Source organism: Gambusia affinis, linkage group LG02, assembly GCF_019740435.1.
Source record: "Gambusia affinis linkage group LG02, SWU_Gaff_1.0, whole genome shotgun sequence".
In the NCBI taxonomy this organism is placed as follows: domain Eukaryota; kingdom Metazoa; phylum Chordata; class Actinopteri; order Cyprinodontiformes; family Poeciliidae; genus Gambusia; species Gambusia affinis.
The window spans coordinates 11,686,868-11,708,482 of record NC_057869.1 but is presented as its reverse complement, the minus strand read 5'-3'; the positions used below and the strand labels follow the sequence as shown (position 1 = coordinate 11,708,482).

The 21,615-nt window shown below is 37.1% G+C and overlaps 3 protein-coding genes across 6 annotated transcripts in view; 2 read left to right on the top strand and 1 right to left on the bottom strand.

The window, feature by feature from the left end:
• Positions 1–596: 596 nt before the first annotated feature.
• On the bottom strand, positions 597–12,246 carry LOC122819442 (saccharopine dehydrogenase-like oxidoreductase). 2 transcript variants are annotated; one of them, XM_044096187.1, is made up of 13 exons: positions 12,162–12,246; positions 11,136–11,348; positions 8,355–8,467; positions 6,624–6,704; positions 4,780–4,909; positions 4,549–4,598; positions 4,274–4,404; positions 3,859–3,976; positions 2,743–2,862; positions 2,605–2,661; positions 2,406–2,517; positions 2,231–2,312; positions 597–1,594 (listed from the first exon to the last, which is right to left on the bottom strand). In XM_044096187.1, the coding sequence occupies exons 2-13, from the start codon at positions 11,332–11,334 to the stop codon at positions 1,504–1,506; spliced, it is 1,284 nt and encodes a 427-aa protein (XP_043952122.1). In that variant the 5' UTR covers positions 11,335–11,348; positions 12,162–12,246; the 3' UTR covers positions 597–1,503. The 2 variants fall into 2 exon arrangements, with proteins under 2 accessions (XP_043952122.1, XP_043952115.1); XM_044096180.1 differs by lacking the exon at positions 12,162–12,246 and having other exon boundaries at positions 11,136–11,452.
• Positions 12,247–12,804: 558 nt separating this feature from the next.
• tfb2m (transcription factor B2, mitochondrial) lies at positions 12,805–18,824 on the top strand. Of its 2 annotated transcripts, none has more exons than XM_044096170.1 (10): positions 12,805–12,979; positions 13,444–13,777; positions 14,140–14,329; positions 15,006–15,097; positions 15,226–15,379; positions 16,345–16,493; positions 16,653–16,742; positions 16,835–16,873; positions 16,979–17,127; positions 18,032–18,824. In XM_044096170.1, the coding sequence occupies exons 2-10, from the start codon at positions 13,508–13,510 to the stop codon at positions 18,219–18,221; spliced, it is 1,323 nt and encodes a 440-aa protein (XP_043952105.1). In that variant the 5' UTR covers positions 12,805–12,979; positions 13,444–13,507; the 3' UTR covers positions 18,222–18,824. The 2 variants fall into 2 exon arrangements, with proteins under 2 accessions (XP_043952105.1, XP_043952099.1); XM_044096164.1 differs by having other exon boundaries at positions 12,806–12,979; positions 16,835–16,894.
• A 1,340-nt stretch (positions 18,825–20,164) lies between these two features.
• cnsta (consortin, connexin sorting protein a) overlaps positions 20,165–21,615 on the top strand; it is a 32,848-nt gene continuing 31,397 nt past the window's right edge. For both annotated transcript variants that reach the window (XM_044096153.1, XM_044096144.1), the window contains exon 1: positions 20,165–20,452. The gene's annotated coding sequence lies outside the window, so the exon portion shown is untranslated. The remainder of the gene's footprint in view (positions 20,453–21,615) is intronic.

Below are 21,615 nucleotides of genomic sequence, written 5' to 3'. Positions count from 1 at the left end.
TTTGGCCTGCGGGCCTTCAGTTTGACACATGGACTAGTTGTTGGATGACAGGCTGTCACTGTTTAACTTATTCTTCTAAAGCAAAAATTCTGAAGCACGTAAAATATTTTAAACAAATTTCATTCAAACTCTGATGATTCAAGTGGAGTTCAATAAATTTAAAAATGAAAATGTTTAACTTTTGTCTAAAAATTTGATTAAATAAGAGTAAATTTATTTTTAATTATGAAATGTAAACAGGGGAAAGCATGTCCATAAATGCACTCAGTACTAGGGTTGGGTTATTTTATTGCAATGTTTTTTGGTACTACTGTGATAATAATAAAGATTATGATCAAATATAGATTTTTTTAGGCAATCAACAGTTGTCTTGGTGGAACCAATCTCATTTCTCCACACTTTTTCCTTCCACTAAAACATAAAAAATATCTTTGGGTGTTGGTTAATAATTTTTCTTAAATGTTAACTTTGAGAATCAACAACAAATTGTCATTCTAAAATGTGGGAGCATTATGTTGCACCTGGATCATCTTTACCATTATTAGTGAAACTGATACTTTAACATAATGGTGTGCATTAAAGACGGGACCTCTTAGTTTTGGTGGAAACATCTTTATTTATGAAGCAAACAGTGACACAAAATAAAGCCTGAACAATGCACAAAATGCTCAGAGAGGTCTGAATAGAATTGCTCTGACCCTAATTTGCATGTACAGAGCAATATTTATCAAACTAAACACCGTAGAAAGTTTAGTTTCATCAAGCGTCATGCTGTTTGTTGAAGCGATAACAGGTAATTTAGACATGCCACTCATGACTTTAAAGAAATATCACATGAATAAATGCAAATGTTGCAGCTTCTGCCCTCATCTAATGGCTTCAGACCAAAGAAATTAGAAAGAAAAAAGCAATCAACATGTTAATCTTTTAAACTGTAATCATCTACTTCTACCTCAGTCCTCTATTTGTACATATAGATCAAAAACTACGAGCAAAAACTGGAAGGTAGAGGAGCTTTAACATGTTTTGTGGAAAAATTTGATGGGCTTTGGTCAAAAACAGCTGTGCAACATTCAGGAAACCTGTTCATGCTTTGACAATCTGTTAAATGCTTTTTATTATTTGTGTGACCGTATACATAAAATATTAGTTTTCTCTTTATTATCCGTGTCCAGAGGCATGAACTGAACAAAATTGTCCTGAATACTTCTATTATCAGTAATCATGTCAGTGGAAAACCATGCAAAACTTAACATTTCTTTTACTGCCCTTGACAAGAAAACACAGCAACAATTGTGCTCGGTTTCCAAGGAAAACCTTCGAAGTACTGAAGGGAAATCTGAGGAGGTTCTGGCTGCAGCAAAGGATTAAAAGTGGAACACATCACCAAAATCAAAATTTGAAGCTTGAAGAGTGTTTTAATCAAAATAAAGTATATTTCTAAGCTTAAAGTTTCCCAGTTATAGTTTTGCGTGTTAGTAAATGCTCACAAAAATGTCAGTGTTAGACGACAGAGAACTGGATGCCATGTTTGTTGAGGCGGTTGATGAGGGTGGTTTTGGCGAAAGCAGCTCCTGGAGTATAAACTCCTCCCCTGGAAAAACAAGAACATGTTTCACTGAGAAACGGATTTGAAAATGTTTAAAACATTTTCTGGTTTGTGTTCTGAAATGATGCTTGGAAGGAAAGTAAAGCTATTTTTGTGGCGAAGTCCTGGTTGATTAAAACCGTTCTGCTCTTTATTCTCCCCTCCAGGGGGTCTTTTGTGAGCTCTAGTGTCTCTTATTTGAAAGTAGGCTGGCAGGAAAGGGGGATGAAGAGGGGAAAAGACATGCGGCAAATATCGTCCGGTCCGGGAATCGAACCCACGACGGCTGCATCGAGGACTCAAGGCCTCCAAATGTGGGTCGCGCTATCCCCTACGCCACCGCAACAGGCCCCCGTTCTGCTTTTTTACAGCATCACTCATATTTATTTATTTATTTTTTTTTGCTTTAGTTGTAAAATAATGCAGCCACATTTTCTCAAAATCCTGCAAATGTGTTGACTTTGGGTGAGAAATATGCTGCAGTTTTGGTGCAGATCCAGGTCTTTGTCCCTTAAAAAAACCTAAATATAGTACTCTAAATGTGCAAATCGTGTTAGTTGTTATTAGGTTTATATGGAAAGTACACGTGACAAGCTGAATTTAAAAGTCAGTGGTGTGTTTCGTGTTAGAGTGGGAACTCACTTCTTGGGCATAGCTGCCGGTTCGTTGAGAATCGTGAGAGCAGCTTGCACCATGGCAATGGGCGTGGCCACATATCCGGCCTCTGAGTAATAAAAAATGAAATTAGATGAGCTTTACTCACTAAATACAAGCTAGTTTCCATTTCTGAATTTTGATTTTCTTTTACAGTGGTTACCTGGTCCCTGAACCCGAGTGCGGATCTTGGCGTTAGGTTTTCCCTGCGCGGGGTCCTGACCGTCTGTGTAACCCTCGCCATAGAAGGACAACTGGAAGGATGACCCCTCCATCTAACAGAAACATATCGATTTCAATGAGTTTTGTTTTGCATATTTAAGCAAATGGGTGTTTAATCCTGACATCTTTTGTGGTTTTACCTGCTTTCTGGTTGGTCCGGCTTTTGTGAATATTCCAAAGGAGAAAAACTCTGGATACTGAACAGAGAAATTAACAAATTAGATTAAAAACCACAGTTAGACTGCATAGACAGTGCTTAATGCATCTTCCTCGTTTACCTTCAAGAGCAGGTTGCGTCCACAAGCGCACTTGACCAACAACCAGAACATCATGCCAGCAAACATCAGCTTGATGACGCTGCCAATACCTCCAACTCCAGCATACGCTCCATACTGGACCTGGGATTTATAGCAGGAGGAAATCATTCAAATATTTAGTTCAAACTATCTAATCTCATTGACTACTTTAAACATTTGGGTTTAACATGAAAGATACAGTCATTTCAGCAAAATCCAACCCCCTATGGCATTTAACAGTCTTTAACAAAGAAAATATTTGGACTTCAAAGCAGACTTAAGAAACAGGGATTGAAGTAAAAACTTTAAAAACCAAGTAAAATGTTTCTAAGGTGAAGAGTGGCCTGTTTTATTTTCAGTTCTTAGGGTTGAAAAATTATTCAATAACAAATATTGCAACAGATACATGATCAATATCAACAGATAATACATCTGATAGAAAATCTATTGTTCAATGTATGAAATATTCACTGGACTCCGATCCAGCACCGCACGGCATTCTGGGGGATGTAGAGGAAAGACTTTTTAACATCTCAACCTTTCATGGCCCGGTATGCAAAGTGAGTGGAATCAACTCACTCGCTCTTTGGTTACCTAGCAACTCACTCACTCACTCTTTGGTTACCTAGCAACAGCTTGTAGGAGTAACTGCCGCAGCAGCAGTTTAAAGTTTCGCCAGAGTGACTCATAACTGTTTAAACGACGACGAGGAGTAAAAACTGTGGATAAAACATGAAAGGTCACTCCACCAGTTTGGTAGCATTAAAGATATTTAAAGCACAACACTAATCAATAATTATTGATGTTGAGTAATATATGGAAATACGTTTTCCAGCCATCAGATCTACTTTAGATTAAGAGTTCAAGGTGGAATATCTTGAAACAAGTCAAGGTTTGTCCTTAAAACGTAAAAAGATCCTAAATGAAGTTTAAAGTTTTTGATTCAAGTAAGTTTAACTAGTTTTGAAATTCCTTTGCAGTGTGGAGGAGAGATCTTACATAACTATTACTGTTAAGAATTGAATCACTGGTAAAAATAGGTTTTATTGGCTGATATTTTCCAGTTTCCATATTGAAACGTTGCGTTGTGGCACCGACCGGCGTGTCTTGATGTTCCTCTGCCAGGAAGCGCTGGGTTCTTTTCACCACGGCCGGATCAGAACCCATGAAGGGAATCGCGTACTGCTGGATCTCATTACTGTGGAACAGCGCTCCCCTACAAACATGCAGAAATGTGACAGACACATTTTATGAACACTTACTGAGAAGGATTATTAAATAGCTTTTTTCAGATCAGTCAGCTCAGATAGGGAGCATCTGTGAACACAAATGTTAATTCTTTTGCATATTAATCTTTACAGATTAATAAGCTTTGATCCAAAACATTGTAGCTCTAGTTGTATGATTAGGCTCCTTTTCCTGCCCCAGTCTCATCTCTTTTTTAATCTTTAACATATTCTTCCCCAACATTGCCCTGTATTTTTTTCTGAGGATAAAACAGAAGCCACTGTACCTGTGCCGCAGCTTGGAGCCAACAATGGGGAGAGGTTTCCAGTTAAACTTCCTTCTTAGACTCTTGAGGTTCGGCCTGTCGGCTAAGCCATAGATGGCCGACTGCCAGGTCCCCTCATGGAGGCCCCCACCCTGATAGATGAACACAGACAGACACAAATCCTGATGAAGTGCAAGGCAGACATATCACTAACAAGAACAACGAAAATTAGAAAAAGACTGAATCAACAAACTGGCTCAGTACACCGACTTATGGGTAATGTAGTACTGACATACCTCAGGTCCCGTGCTGATAGTCAGAAAGCTCTCCAAAGCAGTCAGGGTGCCTGTTCACACAGACAGGTTAGCATGATGCTAATGGTGAGCACTGCAAAAACAGCTTCTAGTGCAAATATCTTATAAGCAGTATTTCTGGAAGACATGGGAGTTTGTTTTAAGTCAAGAAGATAATGGTTAGATTAAATATGTATTTAATGAATCTGTTCAGATTCATATATCCAGTCTTACCCCTGAACTGATCTCGTGTGTAGATGACTCCCATGTCTGCAGGAATGGAGTCAAACCCACAGCTTCCAATGACGAAGACGCCTGTCTCTGCCGCCTGGCTGTTGTAGTTCAGCTGCATGCCCTCCAAAAACTGGCCGACAAAAACACGCAGAAGAAAAACACAAAACACACTCCAGTGGATTCTCATATACTGCATTTCATTTAACATAACACAATGAATATTAAAGATGACTAATTAAGCTTCCTTGAACAGGTTAAAATATGTTTATAAAAAACATGTTTATTACTTTTTTTGTACAAAATCATTCTTGTATAATGAGATTTCCATCTGCTCAGTTCTGCCCGTTCCCAGCACCTTATTGAATGAGCTCATTTTAGGGCCTCCTGTCACTTTAAATCCAAATAAGCTGCTGCTGGCCACGCCCCCAACTCAACGTTTACACTCGCACATAAGAATAGCTGCAAACAAATGCACAATTATAGAACCGTACATCTTTGAAAAGCAGAAGTGGAGCCTCCTGCACAACCAGCAAGAATGCTGGAGTGGTTTCTGGATGGCAAGTCAAAAACAAAACATTTGTCTCTTCCAGCAGCCATTGTACAGCGAATACAGCGGTAAAACCAGCTGACCAAACATGCTGGAGCTTCACATGGGTTGCAAGGTGATGGGCTAGGCTTGTGTTGCTAGGTAACAGCGCAGTGCACATTGATTGTGACTTGATATTCAGAAGGTTTCTCAAACGGCTCCTTTTCTAGACATTAACTTATTACTATAAAAACTGCTTGATGTTTTATCATGCGCTGGCGCTGTTTTTACAAAGAGCTGAGACCGAAATGGTAGTAAAATAAAATAAAATGAGCAAAATGTGAAATTTGCCTAAGAGGTCCCATTAAAAAAAAAAAAAAAAAAAAAGAAGTTAAACACAGATTTAGTTTTAATCAATCTCATTTTAATGTAATGGAGAAGATTTCAGGCACCAAAAGAGAGAAACCTTAAATTAGCTTGCGTGTCAGCAGGACGTGTTGAACCCAGGCAGAGAGCAGCTGCTGTCATGTGGACGAGTTAGAAATAATTTCATCCTAACCAGCTGCCGCATGAGAATCAGCGTGTCTCCAATTTAATCCAAACAAACAGCTTCAAAGATGAATGTCAGGACATCTACAGGACAGCACATGTTGCAGCATGCAGGCCTCACTTAATTTGATTTTTAATCTCCAATCATTTTTGAAAATCATGTAAAAAAAAAAAATTTATGTTTGAACAGTCAGTAGCTAATATCTACACCAAACGTTTTGAATTGCATAAGAGCCAACATCCCATAAACTAAAAATCTTCAGGGGCCAAAATTAACTTTTTCTCTCCAGTCAAAAACACAAAACTAATATTATTGTGAATCATTTCTCGTTTACTTGGAAAACAATCAATTAATCAAGTAATATTTTGATGAAACTAACATTAGTATGACGTTTGCCTTAATATGGTATTTAAATTTTTTGGGACAATTATTTTCTATTTTGTTGGTCTATAAAATGAGCATTTTTTTTTACTTTGCTCTGTTCAACTGGACATAATGAATGGTAAAAAGTCACAGAAAAAAAAACACTAATAAAGACAACAAAATTCAGTTTAAAAACATATAAACTCGCCACAGAAATCTCATCCTTAAACAATTACAAAACAGTGCGAATTTGCACCTTTCCTCCTCCACAGTCAGGGGCCACATAAAATTATTTCAAGGGCCACAAATGGCCCACGCGCCGCACTTTGGACAGCCCTAATCTACACTCAGACTGAGATTAAAGAAAACGAGACCATCAGGGAGGCGTGGCGGCGCTGCGCTAACCTGCGGCTCTCCAGAGATGTCGATGTGGTGCGCGCCGTTCTCCACGCAGGCTCTGACCACGGCCTCGCCAAAGAACCGGTACTGTGAACACAAAGACAGACAGAACCTCATCCACACCCTTCTGACACGCTTCAGTCCCTCTTTAGCTGGTACAACTGGGCTAATCTAGAAATTAAAGATTTTCCTTGTAGGTACGAAACAATTAGTGTTGGCTGCCACCCCAGTTAAAATTCAATATAAAGTTTCTATTCCAACATTTCTTTCTTCATGAGATTCTCTTTAGTTTTGTCATTTTCTGAACCTGCTTTGACTACATAACTGGACTGACTTGTTTAGAAATAGATTCTTTAATTGCCTTTTTTGTAGATTATCATAATAGAAATCAATTTAATTGAATAAATCATTCATTCATTTAACTTATTTTTTTTTTACAAGCACCGACTGTAAACGGTGAACTTCAGAACCACCAGCAGATGTAATGAAACTTTTCGGGTCATTGACCGGGTTAGTTCAGTGAGTTCATTTATTATTCTATTATATTCTATTATAATTATTCTAATAATCAGTTAATCTATCAAATATTGGACAATTAATTGGCACTTTTCTGCCTATTTTTCATTTAAGCATTTAGATTTTTATTGAATAAAATATTAGAAATGCATTAAAAGATGTTAATAAATAATTAAATTCAGTTTTTAGAGAAGAAAATAAACATTTCAGACAGCAAAAAGTGTTTAATAGAATATTTGTAACTGAGCTTGAAGCAGGTGAAGCTAAAACTGGAGGAGTTCTGGGTTAAACATATTGATTTTTTTTACATCTTAAATGCAAAATGTATGTATTTTTGTATAGTTTTATCATAATTACTGTTCTTACTGTGTTCTTTCAGCAAAATGGCCTTTTTTGAGCCCAGTTAACGATTAATTAATTAATTAGTTGATGTTATTTTAATATTTCGATTAATCATGAATTATATAAAACTAATTGAATTATATAAAACTTTGAGAAATAGCTCCAGTTCTAGTAACAAAGAGGATCTGAGAGATCATTGGATGCTAAGAGTATTCACAAGATTTTTTTCTATTTTAACAATAAAAATTATTTTAAATTAAACTAGACAACATTAACCGTGTTTGAACAGTGTTGTAGTCAGAGTGACAGGTTAATAATCTGATTATTATGGGATGTTTGGAGCCTTCTGAAGTGATAAATATCTGCTTTAAATGCAGCTGGACTGACTAACTTGAATAACAAGTTTCAATCCTACCAACAAATACTCCTAGTTCTTTGGGAAACCACAATATTCACCAGAAAAAAATAAAAATACACAATATCACTTTTTTCCTCTAGAAAATAAAAATGTGACAAAATTTAGGCTGATTGTAGAAGGTGAATTCTTTAAGGTTTCAGTGTTTTGCTGGAGTCTGAGCCAGCTGTGTCCATCTGGGTGTAAAACACAAAACTGCTACTGTAAAAATGACTCTGGCTGTTTTACAATGCAGCTGATTGTGTGCTGCAGCCAGTGTCTCTCCTCGCCAGTGAAGGCTGCTCTGTGTTTCCTCTGTGCATGCGACGCCACAGCCACAGAGGAAAACAGAAAGCAGGCGGGCAAAGATGAAGAGCTACACTTATGCCAAGAGAAGATGCCAGCATGTCAGAGCTGAGCGACAAAGTGACGTTAAGAATTAAATTCTCTGAAACAAAAACATTTCTGTGGAATCGAATGCTTACCGGGCCGACACAGTTCAAAACGATCACGGCCTTCTTGCACATGGCTGCGAGGGAGTCGGGTTCGCCTACGTCTGCCAGGATCACGTCCACCTCTGTCTGGAGCTCAGGCTTACCTGTGAACACAAGCACACCTGAACAACGGAGCAACACGTGGGTTTAGAATCAAAACCAAACGTCAACGTTCATCCGGCCGTTTGGACAAAAGCTGTAAGAACAATGGATGAAAAAAAAAAAACAACAACAACAATCTTAATGTGTGTAGACAGATAAACATTGTTTATTATGAATTAAGGGTGAGTATAAAGTGTATCGTTTATTATTTATCGTGACAAGTTTCTTAAGAATTTTGTTTTATCGAAATTTTATTTAATGATGTTTAAAATCCTCCAAAGCTGTCTGTATTAATTTTACTACCTTTCACCCCACATTTCTTTTTCTTTTCAATAAATATCAATGAATTGAAAAACATGATTAAATACATTTCCTGTGAGCAGTTCAGTGACTCACACTTCTTTATCTGACTGGAGTAAAGAAGCATATTCAGTCATCTAAAAAATAAGTAATAAATATGTTATCACAACAGTATTGTAAAATACAGTGATAAAGCTTTAAGTCCCTGTGATGATTCTTCTTCTTGTTTTTGGTAAATAAAATACAAATATTTTGTCCAAGACGACATTTTTGGACAGGGATTCAAAATGAAAAAGAAAAAGAACAAGATTGAAGAAGCATTAAAATACGGTGAAGAACTGAATTTTGGATTTCCAGTAGCTGTGAGTCTTATTCATGAAATTAATTAGAAATAAAACAGTTAAAACACATAACCATGTTTGTAAATAATCTGTTCATTCACTTAACATTTAGATTTTTTTTTAGGCAAGAGGAGCGCAGTGGAATAATTATATTTTTATTATTCTGAATTAAAGCAAATCTTTTCTGTCAAAATGGTTCTTTAAAAAGATATGTAGATTTTCAAAACAATGCCCATAAATTATACAAAATAAAAAAGAAATATCTAACTTCATGCTGAAAATAAGCAAAACTAATTTGTAAATTAACATACAAATTACAATGAACAAATCTAGTCAATTTTAACATTTCGACAAATGAATGAATGGATGTTTTGTTCAAGGAAAAGCAACTTCCAAGCATAGATTATGACACCCTATAATATAAGTTTTCATATCTCTACAATAAATTCAAATTAAAGGTTATTTGACCAGCTCAGAAAATAAACAAAGGACTCATAAAGATGTGGGCCATCGACCACACTCAGAGATCGATTCACCTGGTCCAATAAATAGGCAAAATTTACCTTTAAACACAAATCCAAAGCAGGTACACCTAAAAGACGTGAGGCGAAATGCAAATGACTGAATTACAGAAACGTTCTGTGAAGAATTGACTGTCAGATTATTGAACTTAGTGAGAACAAAACAACAAAAGCATGAATCATAAAAGCTGCTTTTCAGTCGGTCCTGTTTCAGTCTGAAAATAAATACAATGAAAATGAAAAAGAAACAGGGAAGATGATTAATGATTGATGTTCTGGATGTTGGAGGAATTACCATAGTAACAGCTATGCCAGTTATTACAAATATGCTTATGTAGCAGTCTGAGGCGTCTGCAAGGCAAAGGACACATTTTTCTTCCAACTAGTTATCTAGTTGGAAGTTATCTTCCAAGTTATCTAGTTGTCTAGCTCCAACTAGACAGATAGCTCTAGTTGGAGCTAGATAACTATTTGGAGCAGTTACCTAGCTCCAACTAGATAACTGCGGTGGGACAGGCCAGTGCATTGGCAGCTGGTATGTCCCCTCAGCTGTCGAAAAGGAGGAGACCAGAGATTTATCCTCTAATCCTCTGGAAACTTTTGTTACCAGGATGACAAATGAATAGCTCCTGCTCCAGATTTGCAACTGGACTGGATTTTCCATCAGTCTGGTTGACATTATTCCATGTCATAATTGCATTAAAATGAATGCAATTCCTGTCTTTGTTGAAAATGAAAAATAAAACTTAGTAGCTGATTTCTTACTGAAACTTTGAGTTGTAATGATTTTAAATTGATTAGCAATTGAGAAGCCAAATATGCATGAGCATATTGGTAGATCAGTATTCTCCTAATGAAGTATTCTATCTTCTGAAAACGAAATATTAATTATCTGTATGTTATTGTCATCATCACAGAAATGAAGAATTGAAAACATCAACCTGTGTGTAAATACACACATTATTGTGAAGTCAAATATTTTTTGGAATATTTTGCGATCAGAAAAAAGTGTAACATGAAAATAAAAAATTATTAGCCAATGAACGGAATAAAAAAGGTATCATCAGTTTAGAAATTACCATTACAGTCAGCTAAAAATAAACTCTCAAATATATATTTTTAAGGCGCGACTGTAATCAGGGATATAAAGTGTAGATCATTTTGTATCAGATAATAAAGCTGTTTAGTTTTATCTCTGATGTGCATGTTCAAAGTTGAGTCTATTGCTCAACAAACTACAAATACTATTACGACATTTATTTCATGCATCCATTTTAATGCAGTTTATAACAGGGTCAAAGTCATATCCAACTGTTCAATCTGCATGAATTGCTTCATCACAATGAGTTAAGCAATATATCTGAATCAAGCCTTGCACACCAACTAGAATACTGTCTTTGTCTAAAAATGAAAAAAACAAAACAAAAAAACCCCCCAAAACTAATAGTCATACCTGCTGCTGCATTACAAACAATCTGCACAACTAATGTGACTGATCGGATACATACCGAGGACTCCAGCGGCCTGCTCCAGAACTTTTTCCAGTTTCTGCTTGCTCCTGCCAGCCACGGCCCACTTCAGATTCCCCTTGGGTCCCTCGGACGCAGTCCGGGCTACCTCCTCCACCACAAACTGCCCGGTGAAGCCAGACGCTCCGAAGATGACCAGATGGTACGGCCTACTGGAGGTTGTCTCTACCCGCGCCATGGTACCAGAAGACACTTAGACAAACAGAAGAAGCTTACTGCGACACCTTTACTCTCTGGCTGTCACAATGAAGGGGCTGGGCTGCCCGCTGCGCTTTTCACAGCGCTGCTTTGTCTACTTCCGTAGCCAAACTATGCTATTATGCTAACAGAAAGTTACAACAGTCACGCGCACGACAAAGAGGTTTCATATAAAGAAAACGTGTCATATTTTTGCATTATATATCACATGTTTATTTTTCTAACGAATCACACATTTTATCAAAACTTGCTTTCTTAAAATTTTCCAACATTCACATTCTGTTAGCAGAACGACTTCCCCAGGCTTCTGATTGGTGTTTGTAAACACGTGACGCCATGTCAGCGTCAGGATCGTACGTCAGCCTCTCCGCCATGTTGTAAGTGGCATGTTACTTAGAAATAAAACAATAGTTCTTCGATTTATTTCATGTTCCTTAAATATATCTTTAAGTATTTTAAGATTGGCAGCTATCATAATATATATTTAAATTTTAAATTATCTTTAAGTATTTATTTATGATTATTTAAATATGCCCTTCATAGTTTTAACAGGGAATATATTGAATTTAGGGCTGCAGAGTGGCGCAGATGGTAACTGCCATGCAGCAAAAAGTTCTGGGTTTGACTCCTTCTGCATGGAGTTTGCAGGTTCAAAAAAATTTTTTTTTTAAACTGAAATACAACGGAAAGAAAAATACATTAGCAGCTGATACATATAACTTAATGCTACACTAAATAAATTATGTGAATTACTCTGCATTTTATCAAGCTAACATATAAATGTCTTCCAAACATATAAATACTTACAAATGTGGTTTTCTCTGATGTATACGGTGCATTTATTGTGTTCGTGACCTGTTTAGTTTTTCTTAAATTCCTGTTGACAAGGTTACCGGAGAAATACGTCAAAGGTAGTCTGCCGCTCAGAGCGCTCACGCTACAATTTTTTAACTATATGATGAACTTATTTACCAACTTATTTCCACTATAAGATGTACAGTATTTGAAACTGCTCTATTAGGTTTAATAGGTCTATTGTATTTTCGGTGCAGATTAAACCATTTGAGTGAACATTGAAGAAACATAAAAATAATGTAAATGTTTTTATGGCATGCCTCATTGAATAATACATGCTGACTTCAAACTCATTAAATTGATTTCCCATGTAATTAAATATATGCAATTACACAAAATGATGCTAGGAAGTAAAATGACTACATTAAAATAATTTTATTTTTTGTTATTTGCGTCTATAAGTAACTAAGATAATTTATGTCTTGGCACAGATAGAATAAGGTCAAGTCAAGTACAATATTAGCATAATGTGTATATGAAAAATAGAAATCTATTGAGCGTAATTTATTGTGTATTTTGGGTAATGTACATACTCTGCCACTCAAAATATGTTGGTCGCGCTGAGGCAGGTAACTGTCGCTGCAGAGAGACGTAAATCGCATGCGCCTGCGGCACCACGAGTGTTGCAAAAACATCATTCGCAGAGGGTCAGGGATGCAGCTCAATGTCACTCTGTTTTATTGCCGGTATCAGGCACAGAGGGACGTTTTGACACACTGATCCCGTCCGGAACAAAAATACCGGAGCATTTACGAAGAGGTTAGCGGGAGGTTAGTGTTAACGTTTTTGTGATAACACCGGTATTTCCTTTAACACTCTAGGGATGCACAACCACGGCTAGCCAGGCTAGCTAACTTACATAGCAGCTTGTTATCGTTAATACGCAGTTTGTCTTTTCTTAAAGCTAATAGTAACGTTATCGAACTTGGCTGTGCTCCTTTTCGAAGTCAATATGTTTCTGAGAAGTTCTGTTAGCATTAGCAACTTGCTAACTGAACAAAATGTACTGAATTGGGCACTTCTGTAGATTTTTTCAGCTCTAATTGTCTTAGCTTTAACTTATTTACCCGTATTTACCCATTTACTTGTAAATATTATTCTTAGCCACACAATAGGTTAATGCTAAGCGGGGTAAAGAAATATTGCAGATTGAGAAATGGATGTAGCATGTGCTTCCAGTTAAGTATTACACAATCCCTTCAATCCAGGTTTTCTCTTGTACTTTTCTTTTTAGGCTGTGACGTTTCCCAAAGGTCTCTTCCCTACCCTCCATCTTGCTTTATGTCTGCTGATCCACCATGGCCACTCAGATTTGTAGAGTGCTGGAGCTGATGGTGCGCTCCTCTTGCTGCCACACCATTAGAAGTAGGTCATGTCTTCGAAAGGCAGTGCTGGCCCCTACAACATCTGTCCCTGGGGGTCCTTATATTCCTAAAAGGGCCTACAGCCTTGATTCTTTTGGTCCCGGTCGGCCCTCGATGGGTCCCAGTTCACATCAGCCCCGTTCAGAGAGAACATCCCCTTCGTCAGCGCTGGTACACAGGAACCTGTCTGCAGCAGCTGTACAGGTTGGTAATTTGGTTTATTAGACTCTAAGCTTTTATTTACTTAAATCTTTTTCTTTTTAAATGACTCCATTCTTAACTCACAGGTTTCAATTGGAAGTGCATCTTTTTCACACACTAAGCATAAAATGTGTAAAGAAGACAGTCATTTTCAATACAGTGAATATTAAACTGAGAAAAACTACACTTTACTGGCTGATGTATTTATAGACTAAAAATGATGCCACAGTCCAGTTTTCATATATTTTAGAAGGTAAACTTTTTTGATTCTGATCAATATGACAACTATGAAGTTTGTTATTTCATTTCCTTTCACTATTGGTTGACATTTGTTTTGTTAGTCACAGTTAATATCTTTTTCGCAGGGCCAGTTTCGTCCTTTGTGCCGCTACGACTACCTGGATCTTGGGGAGGTGGAGGAAAATGTACGCCGTGCACAGGCTTGTAAAAAAATCAGACACTTTATAGTTAATCCAGATCTGGCCAACGTGGTCGCACAGCATTTGGTGCCCGACCTGCAGGATGCCAAGACCATCATCTTCGAATGTAATCCAGGTGAGAAACAACAGATCTGCGATGTAACCTTCAGAAAGCTTTGCATGAGGACTGAAATCAGAATAATCGTGATGAATTGATTATTGGAATAATTGTCCACTAATTTAGTAATTGATTAGTTGTTAAAGTAAAATGACTCAAAGAAAGGCTATTTGAAATAACAACATACTCAGAGTAGTAATTAAGCCAAAACTGTACCAAAAAATTAGAGATGTTTAATTTAAGATGAAATAAACGTTTCTTTATCTATAAATATGTTTAACCCAGAACTTTTTAAGTGGCATAATTTAGATTCACTTTGTTCAAAATCTGTAAAAATAACAACAACAAAACAAAAACTAATTCTTAACCTTTTACATTCAGTTATTAAATTGTTACTCCAAAAATTATTCAGCAGATAAATACATTGTATTGATGTTGATGCTAGAGGAATATTATTTAACCAGAGATGTATACTTTGCTACACATGATCTGCTACTATGTTGCTACTACAGAAATGCTGTTATTGCATTTTAGGCAATGAATTAATTTTATTTATTTGCATCTTTTACTTTATTTCTGATATTGTATAAAAATGGCTGAAGTAGTTAAATTAAAAATATTCAGAATATGCCAATTATTTTTATCGGATTAATCATCTGAATAATTGATTGATTAATCAAATGAATAATTGCAGGTCCTGGAGTTTTAACAAAAGCTCTGCTGAATGCTGGAGCTCAGAGAGTCGTTGCTCTGGAGGGAGACAGGAGCTTCTTACCTGACCTCCAGGTAAATTAACTTCCTCTGAGGATCACATTATTTTTCACCTCTTCTAACCATACTTAGTTATTGACAAATTCATTTTTGATGGAATATATTTTTTAAGGTAAGATATTGATGACGGGTTTATGTTTCAGGAGCTGGAGACGCGTCTTGATGGTCAGCTGGAGGTGGTTCACTGCGACTACTTCAAGCTGGACCCCTTTGGCAGCGGCAACGTGAAACCTCCGACCATGTTTACTGATAAACTGTTCACCGACCTGGGAATATCAGAGGCTGCCTGGACTGATGGTGAGGAGAAAAAGATGCAGATTTTACTGAAGACTCCTGCAAAAGTTGACTGACTTCCAATTCCTTCCTTTCCTTATTATGGGCATGGTATCGGTATCTGCTGATATTAGCTGTAAAATTTAATATTGGACATTTGCCATTCAGTCAAAGTAACTCAGAGATGTAAAAGGCGTTGTTTTTATATGACAACGCCTTGTTGTCATATAAACAACAAGGCGTTGTTTATATGACAAAGATGCCTGAATGTCAGATCTGAACTGTTTGAATGCCATTGTCTTAAAGAGAGCAGATATCATGATGATGATGATGATGATGATGATGATGATGATGACGATGATGAATACTTTATTAATCCCCTAGGGGATATTCAAGGTCCCAGCAGCTTAAGACATTACACACAACATACCCTACAGTTCACACAATATATTACAAAAACACTAGATTATTAAATTAGCACAATTACCGGATCAACATTACTAAGAGCTAAAAATACTAAAAAACACTAAAATCCTAAGTGCTAAATTTAAATTTAAGACAGTTGCCAGAATGGAGGAGTGCATGTTGACTAATAATGTAGCCCATAGAGTCAGAGTACAGTTCCATCAGTTTGACATTAAACATAATGCAAGTTGAAAGTGCTACATCATTTTCAGCCTCCTTTTTAACATTTGCATTTGGTAGCAGGCTAAATGGACAAAGATAATGCAATATTTCAATACCACAGCAGAGAAAACCATATAGTAAGTAGGTATTGGGAAAAATATTGGTATTGATATCGGTTATCAGCTAAATGAATTTTATTATATTTGCATACAGGATATTGACCAAACATCCAATATTGTGCATCCCTACTATGAATCCTCAACTTGACAACTTGAACATTCCTAAAACAGAGTGTTTGTGTGTCTCTATTTTCAAAAAGCTGAAAAGCATTTGTTAGTGTGTGTATTTGTGAATCTCTGCAGACGTCCCTGTGAAGGTGGTGGGGATCCTGCCAGAGCGTAACGGGCGTGGCACGCTGCTGAAGATGGTTTACGCTCTGTTTGAGCGATTGTCTGCCTACAGATACGGCAGAATAGAGCTGAACCTCTTCATCAGCGAGAGGGAGTACATGGTAAATAATAATAATAATAATGAATGTGTTTCTTTTTATTTATAACATTTGATGCAGATTTTAAACAGGCATTCCTACACTTTTTTACACTCTGTTATTGATGTGAGGTTTGGTAATGAACTGATCAGGTTGTGGAAAATCTGTTTGTTAATCCTTCAGAAACTGATGTCCCGACCTGGTGAAATGCTCTTCTACAGAGCCTTCAGCGTCCTCTGGCAGATGTCGTGTGATATCGAACTTCTGCACAAGGTACACTTCTCCTTTAAGGTAGCGCCTATGGGTTCTATCTTTTGTGTTCCTATTGATATTTCATTCTTCCACCTCCTTATCTGTGTGTTCAGGAGCCCTGGGAGTCGTTTGCTGTGTCTTCAAGGCAGACTGTACGTAGCTCCAAGGGCAAGGTAACAGAGCCAGTCCATTATCAGCAGTGATATAAACATTTAAAGTGTTTTAATGCAACGTTTGGCCTTTTTCTCTCCCTGTAGCTTCCAAACGATTACCTGTGCCTGGTTCGCCTGCGTCCCCGGGCCGACCTGTTCTCCTCAGGCCTCACGCCCTCCAACGCCTCAACTCTGCTGATGATGGTCAAACAGTGTTTGGCGAAACGGAAGGTCAAACTCATTGACAGGCTCAAGTAAGCAGACGGCATCAGGCGAAGTTAGCGCTCGCATCACACACACAGCACCAAAGAAAGCCTGCAGATTTCTTAAACATGTTATGCTTCCCTGAACAGGTTATGATTGATCCATGAGCATATTTATTCTTTTTTTTTGCCCCAAATTATTCTTAGAAAATTTTGTCTTTATACTTTTTAGTTTCTTACGTTTGTAAACTGTGGAGTACTTATTACTTTAGACCAACATTTAGCTTAATAGAAAGAAGAAGAAAAACTCCTTTTAGTTTATTACTTAGCAACCCAGTACAAGAATCAAACATGGAGAACCAACATTTAGTTTTATGCCTGGCTAATCCAGAACAAGCTTAAAGTCCAGAGAAACCCCTACTAGTTTATAAATTACGGACTACTTATTCTTATTAAACATGGGGAACAAACATGTAGTTTTATATTTTACTTTTTTGTCTTTCTTTTGGTTTTGATTGTATTTCCTTCTAATTCATGTAAGCCATTGTACAGCCCATACAGACCAATTCAATTCAGTCTACTTATGTGGAACCATTTCATAACAAATGTCATCTCAAGTCACTTTACAAGAAATTCAGAAGTGCTGGAGTTCCGTTAGGGTTGCTAAGCGACGGGCTGGGGTCGCTAGGTAACGGCGCAGTGACCGTTGATTGTGAAGTTTTTCAAATAGCTAACGTTCAAGAAAACAACAAACATAAACTTACTATCAAAAACAGTTGGATGTTTTTTTTTTAAAGTGCTTAAACTATTTTTAGAAGCAGTTAAGATCCAAATGGAAGAATTAGCAGCATGTTTTTAATAATTTTGTTCATCTTGTCAAAGGTGTGTGGTTTTCTTTCATCATGCCTCTTATTTGATTTGATTTGATTTGTTTTGTTTATCTATTTTTTTTTAGTGTGTGGTCACCTGACAGTGGGAGCAAACTGTTATCAGAGTTGGGCTTGCCGGAGGACATCCTGACTGGAAACGTTTATCCAGAGGAGTACCTTCGACTTTTCCAGTTAATGGACAAGAGTCAGGAGTTTACACAGAGCTGGCTTTATGAGGAGATCCTGGAGAACACACAGAGGGAAGGCTGGGGCTAAAATAACAACACAACTAAACCTGTTCAATAATACGATGAAACAGAACAGTAAGATAGATAAATAGTCATAAAAGTACAACAAACTCTCCGTCTGTTCTGTTACTGAAAAGTTTAAAAGTTTCTGCTATAAATCGAATTTTTTAAATTTATATTACAGTGACTTCATAGTTTGGACATAAATATACATTAACAGAGGCTCTTCATCCATCACTGAAGCTTCAGGCTATGCAAGTGATCGCATACCTCCAACATCCTAGTGTGCGTCACTTGATCATACAGCTGCTGTTTTATTTAGTCAGTTTACTGCAGTAGCAGTGCAACGACCTGCATACGTCTTTATGTGAAGCAAACCAAGGAAAAAAGCAATGCAATGCAGTGTCATTATACAACAGCAGCTGTTTGTATTGTATTGTATGATTGTTCGTGCACGTGAAATCTCATGGTTTATGAAATATGTAAGTTAGATATGCTAATTTAAAAACAAAATGTATCATATTTTTTACATCTAGCCCATGTTTTATTGGTGCTCTGTCATTTGGTCATAAATCAGATTGATTAATAAAGCTATTATTTGCTTTCTTGGTCATTGACAAAGAATATGTGATTTAAAGTTGTTTGTATCTTTTTTACACATTTTTGTCTAATTTTTGCTGTTGAAATCCACAGATCAGGTAGATAATCTGTTTTCAGAACAACTCTGTGCACTCCACAAATCTGGCTTTTATGGAAGAATGTTTAAAGTCAACAAAATGTGAAGAAAAATGAATATATACTTGAGTTAACATGGTGGTGGCAGTATGATACTATGGGGATTCTTTTCTTCAAAAGGGCCAGAGGTATTGGATGCAGCGCAGTGAGAAATAAACTGCTAGCTATTCATAGGAAGATAGAACCAGAGCTTAAATGGTTTACATCAAAGTGTGACCTAACTCAAGCCTAGGCATAAATCTACTTTATAATTTGTGACATGATATATAAACTGATGTTCACAGAAGTTCTTCATTCAAATCTGAATGACCTGTTTTGGAAAATTCTCAGTCTCAGTGCACAAATCTGGTAGAAACATAGGTCTCAATACCAGTCCTCCTTCCTCTGGACAAAAAGCTTTTCAAAGTTTGTAGTATGTAGCCCAAGGTGGCTTAGATAAAATTTTAAAACTCAGAGTGTAATTTATACGGAAGAGGATTAAGGCCACCGGAAAAAAAAAAAAAAAAAAAGAACTCTGAGATTAAAGTCAGAAAGTAAGAATTCTGATTTTAATCTCAGATTTTTTTTTTTTTTTTTTTCGGTTGCCCTAATCCTTTTTTGGCTTTTCAAAAACCAAAAAAATTGCTGAAATTAATCTCAGAATGCCTGAGTTCTTTTCTAGCAACATTTAAAATCTTAATTGAAACTCAAAAAATTATTTCTTTTTTCTAGAAACGTCTGGAGATTAAATTTAAAATGTATGAGTTTCTAGCAATTTTTTTTTTACTTTTTCTTGAAAATTTCAGAGATTAAACTGAAAGTTAGATTTTTTTTCCTGGCAAATCTTTGACTTATCAGACTTAAAAAATCTCTTGTTTTCTCTATAAATTTTCTGAGATTAATCTAAAAATGCCTGAGGCTTTTTTCTTTTCTTTTTTTGAGCAAAATTTCAACTTTTGAAACAAACAAACAAAAAAAATCCTCGATTTTTCTAGAGAGTTTCTGAGCGTTTTGGACGGAAATTTACCATTTTTTTCTCTATGCAATGACCCTAAACCAGTGTTTCCCAATCCTGGTCCTCAAGGCACACTGTCCTACATGTTTTAGAGGTTTCCCTGCTTTAATGTGCCTGATTCAACTGATTGCAGTTCAACAAACGCCTGTTAATCAGTCATCAATTGAAATCAGCTGCACTGAAGCAAGGAAATACCTAAAACATGCAGGGCAGTGTGCCTTGAGGACCAGGGTTGGGAAACACTGCCCTAAACACACCGTCGCACCCTTCACATTTTTGTGCTGCTTTCTGTTGGTGTGTCACGCTGAATACAAAGTAAAACATGGACGGTAGAGGGACGATAGATGGCGCTAAAGCTCGTGGTCGGTGTAGCTGACACACTCAGCCCGGGCCCGGGGAGAGCGGCAGCAACGACCCCTGGCTGTCTGACTGACTGCGGGTAGCGCTTGCATTACACTCCGTACAACAACAACATCCTCGGCAAGGTGTCTGATGCTGAGCTCTCCGTCCTTCAGCCTCTCTCTTCGGCCGTAAGTCCGTCCTGAACGCGCTGCGTCGTAACGTTTATTCCGTTGTAGCAGTGGCACTACAGCTAGCGCGTGGAAGTGTAAAGAAAATGACTGTGTGGGTTCCTAAAGGTGGCCAGATGTGTCTCCTGTTTGGCTGGGCGCTAGCTAATGTTAGCCTGGTAGCAACATCCACTGACGTCAAGACAAGACATTTCACTGTAGCGATTCGACATTAAATGGGTTAAAATTAAGTATTGGTTTCTAGTTCCTCTCAGAGGTTTTCCGTCTTTTTGGTGAAGCAGCGCAAACCTCGTTTATTATTTCTGCTTCGTGTTTCAAAAGCGACGTTCGCAACTGACAGATCACAAATGCAACATGTTAATTGAAAGCTCAGCTGTCAGTCAATCCTGGCTTCATAAACTGCCTGCGGACAGCTATGCGGTTTTATTTACTAAATAATAAATCTCATTCTGTAGAACTGACATCTTATTTTGTCTGCATGCTGTTTTTGGATTTACGCTGAATGTAAAATATGGACATAGGGTTTGAGCTGTTCTGTTATTCATTACTGTGGTTTAGAAGATCTGAACTGTAGCCAACATCAGAGCTCCACCCAACTGATTGGGATAGTTCAACTGCAGAGTTTAGGGCTTTTATAGCAACCTAGAAGATTTCGCTGAGTGGAGGCAAAATGCCAGGGGCGCACCCAGAGGGTTTTGTAAAGGGCGCCAGATGTTGGTGGGACACCAAAACCAACAGACTTAACAAAAGTTTTATTAGTTATGTTAATAATAGCAGTACAGTATTAGGAAAATATGCAATAATATTGGTGAAAGTTACTATGACAATATGACATGCAAAAAATAATTAAATCTTTTATACATTCCTGCTTTTGGTTGATTGTGAGTAGTTTATCCAGCTACTAGAACACAATTTATCCATTATTTCCAACTCAATAAGGTTTTATAACAAAGATTTTTGGGCTAAGTTGTATTTTTTTTTAAATAAATTGCTGCCTCTTTCTCTTGTAAAACATTTTTATTCTGCATTCAACAACAAATGTTAACAAAATATATTAATAGCACACAGATCTTTAATGCATGGAAGCTAAAAAATTAGCCAATACTCATTACAGTCTGGGCAGTTCTTTGCAATATGGATATTACCCATGGTTGTGCTTCCAT

Coding starts and splice junctions, on each gene's coding strand:
- LOC122819442 (XM_044096187.1), bottom strand. CDS start 11,334: ATGGCGCGGGTAGAGACAACCTCCAGTAGGCCGTACCATCTGGTCATC. Junction 8,468..11,135: donor GCAGGCCGCTGGAGTCCTCG/GTATGTATCCGA, acceptor TTGTGTTCACAG/GTAAGCCTGAGCTCCAGACA. Junction 2,662..2,742: donor GACGCAACCTGCTCTTGAAG/GTAAACGAGGAA, acceptor TTCTCTGTTCAG/TATCCAGAGTTTTTCTCCTT.
- tfb2m (XM_044096164.1), top strand. CDS start 13,508: ATGGCCACTCAGATTTGTAGAGTGCTGGAGCTGATGGTGCGCTCCTCT. Junction 16,743..16,834: donor ATATCGAACTTCTGCACAAG/GTACACTTCTCC, acceptor CTGTGTGTTCAG/GAGCCCTGGGAGTCGTTTGC. Junction 16,895..16,978: donor TACGTAGCTCCAAGGGCAAG/GTAACAGAGCCA, acceptor CTCTCCCTGTAG/CTTCCAAACGATTACCTGTG.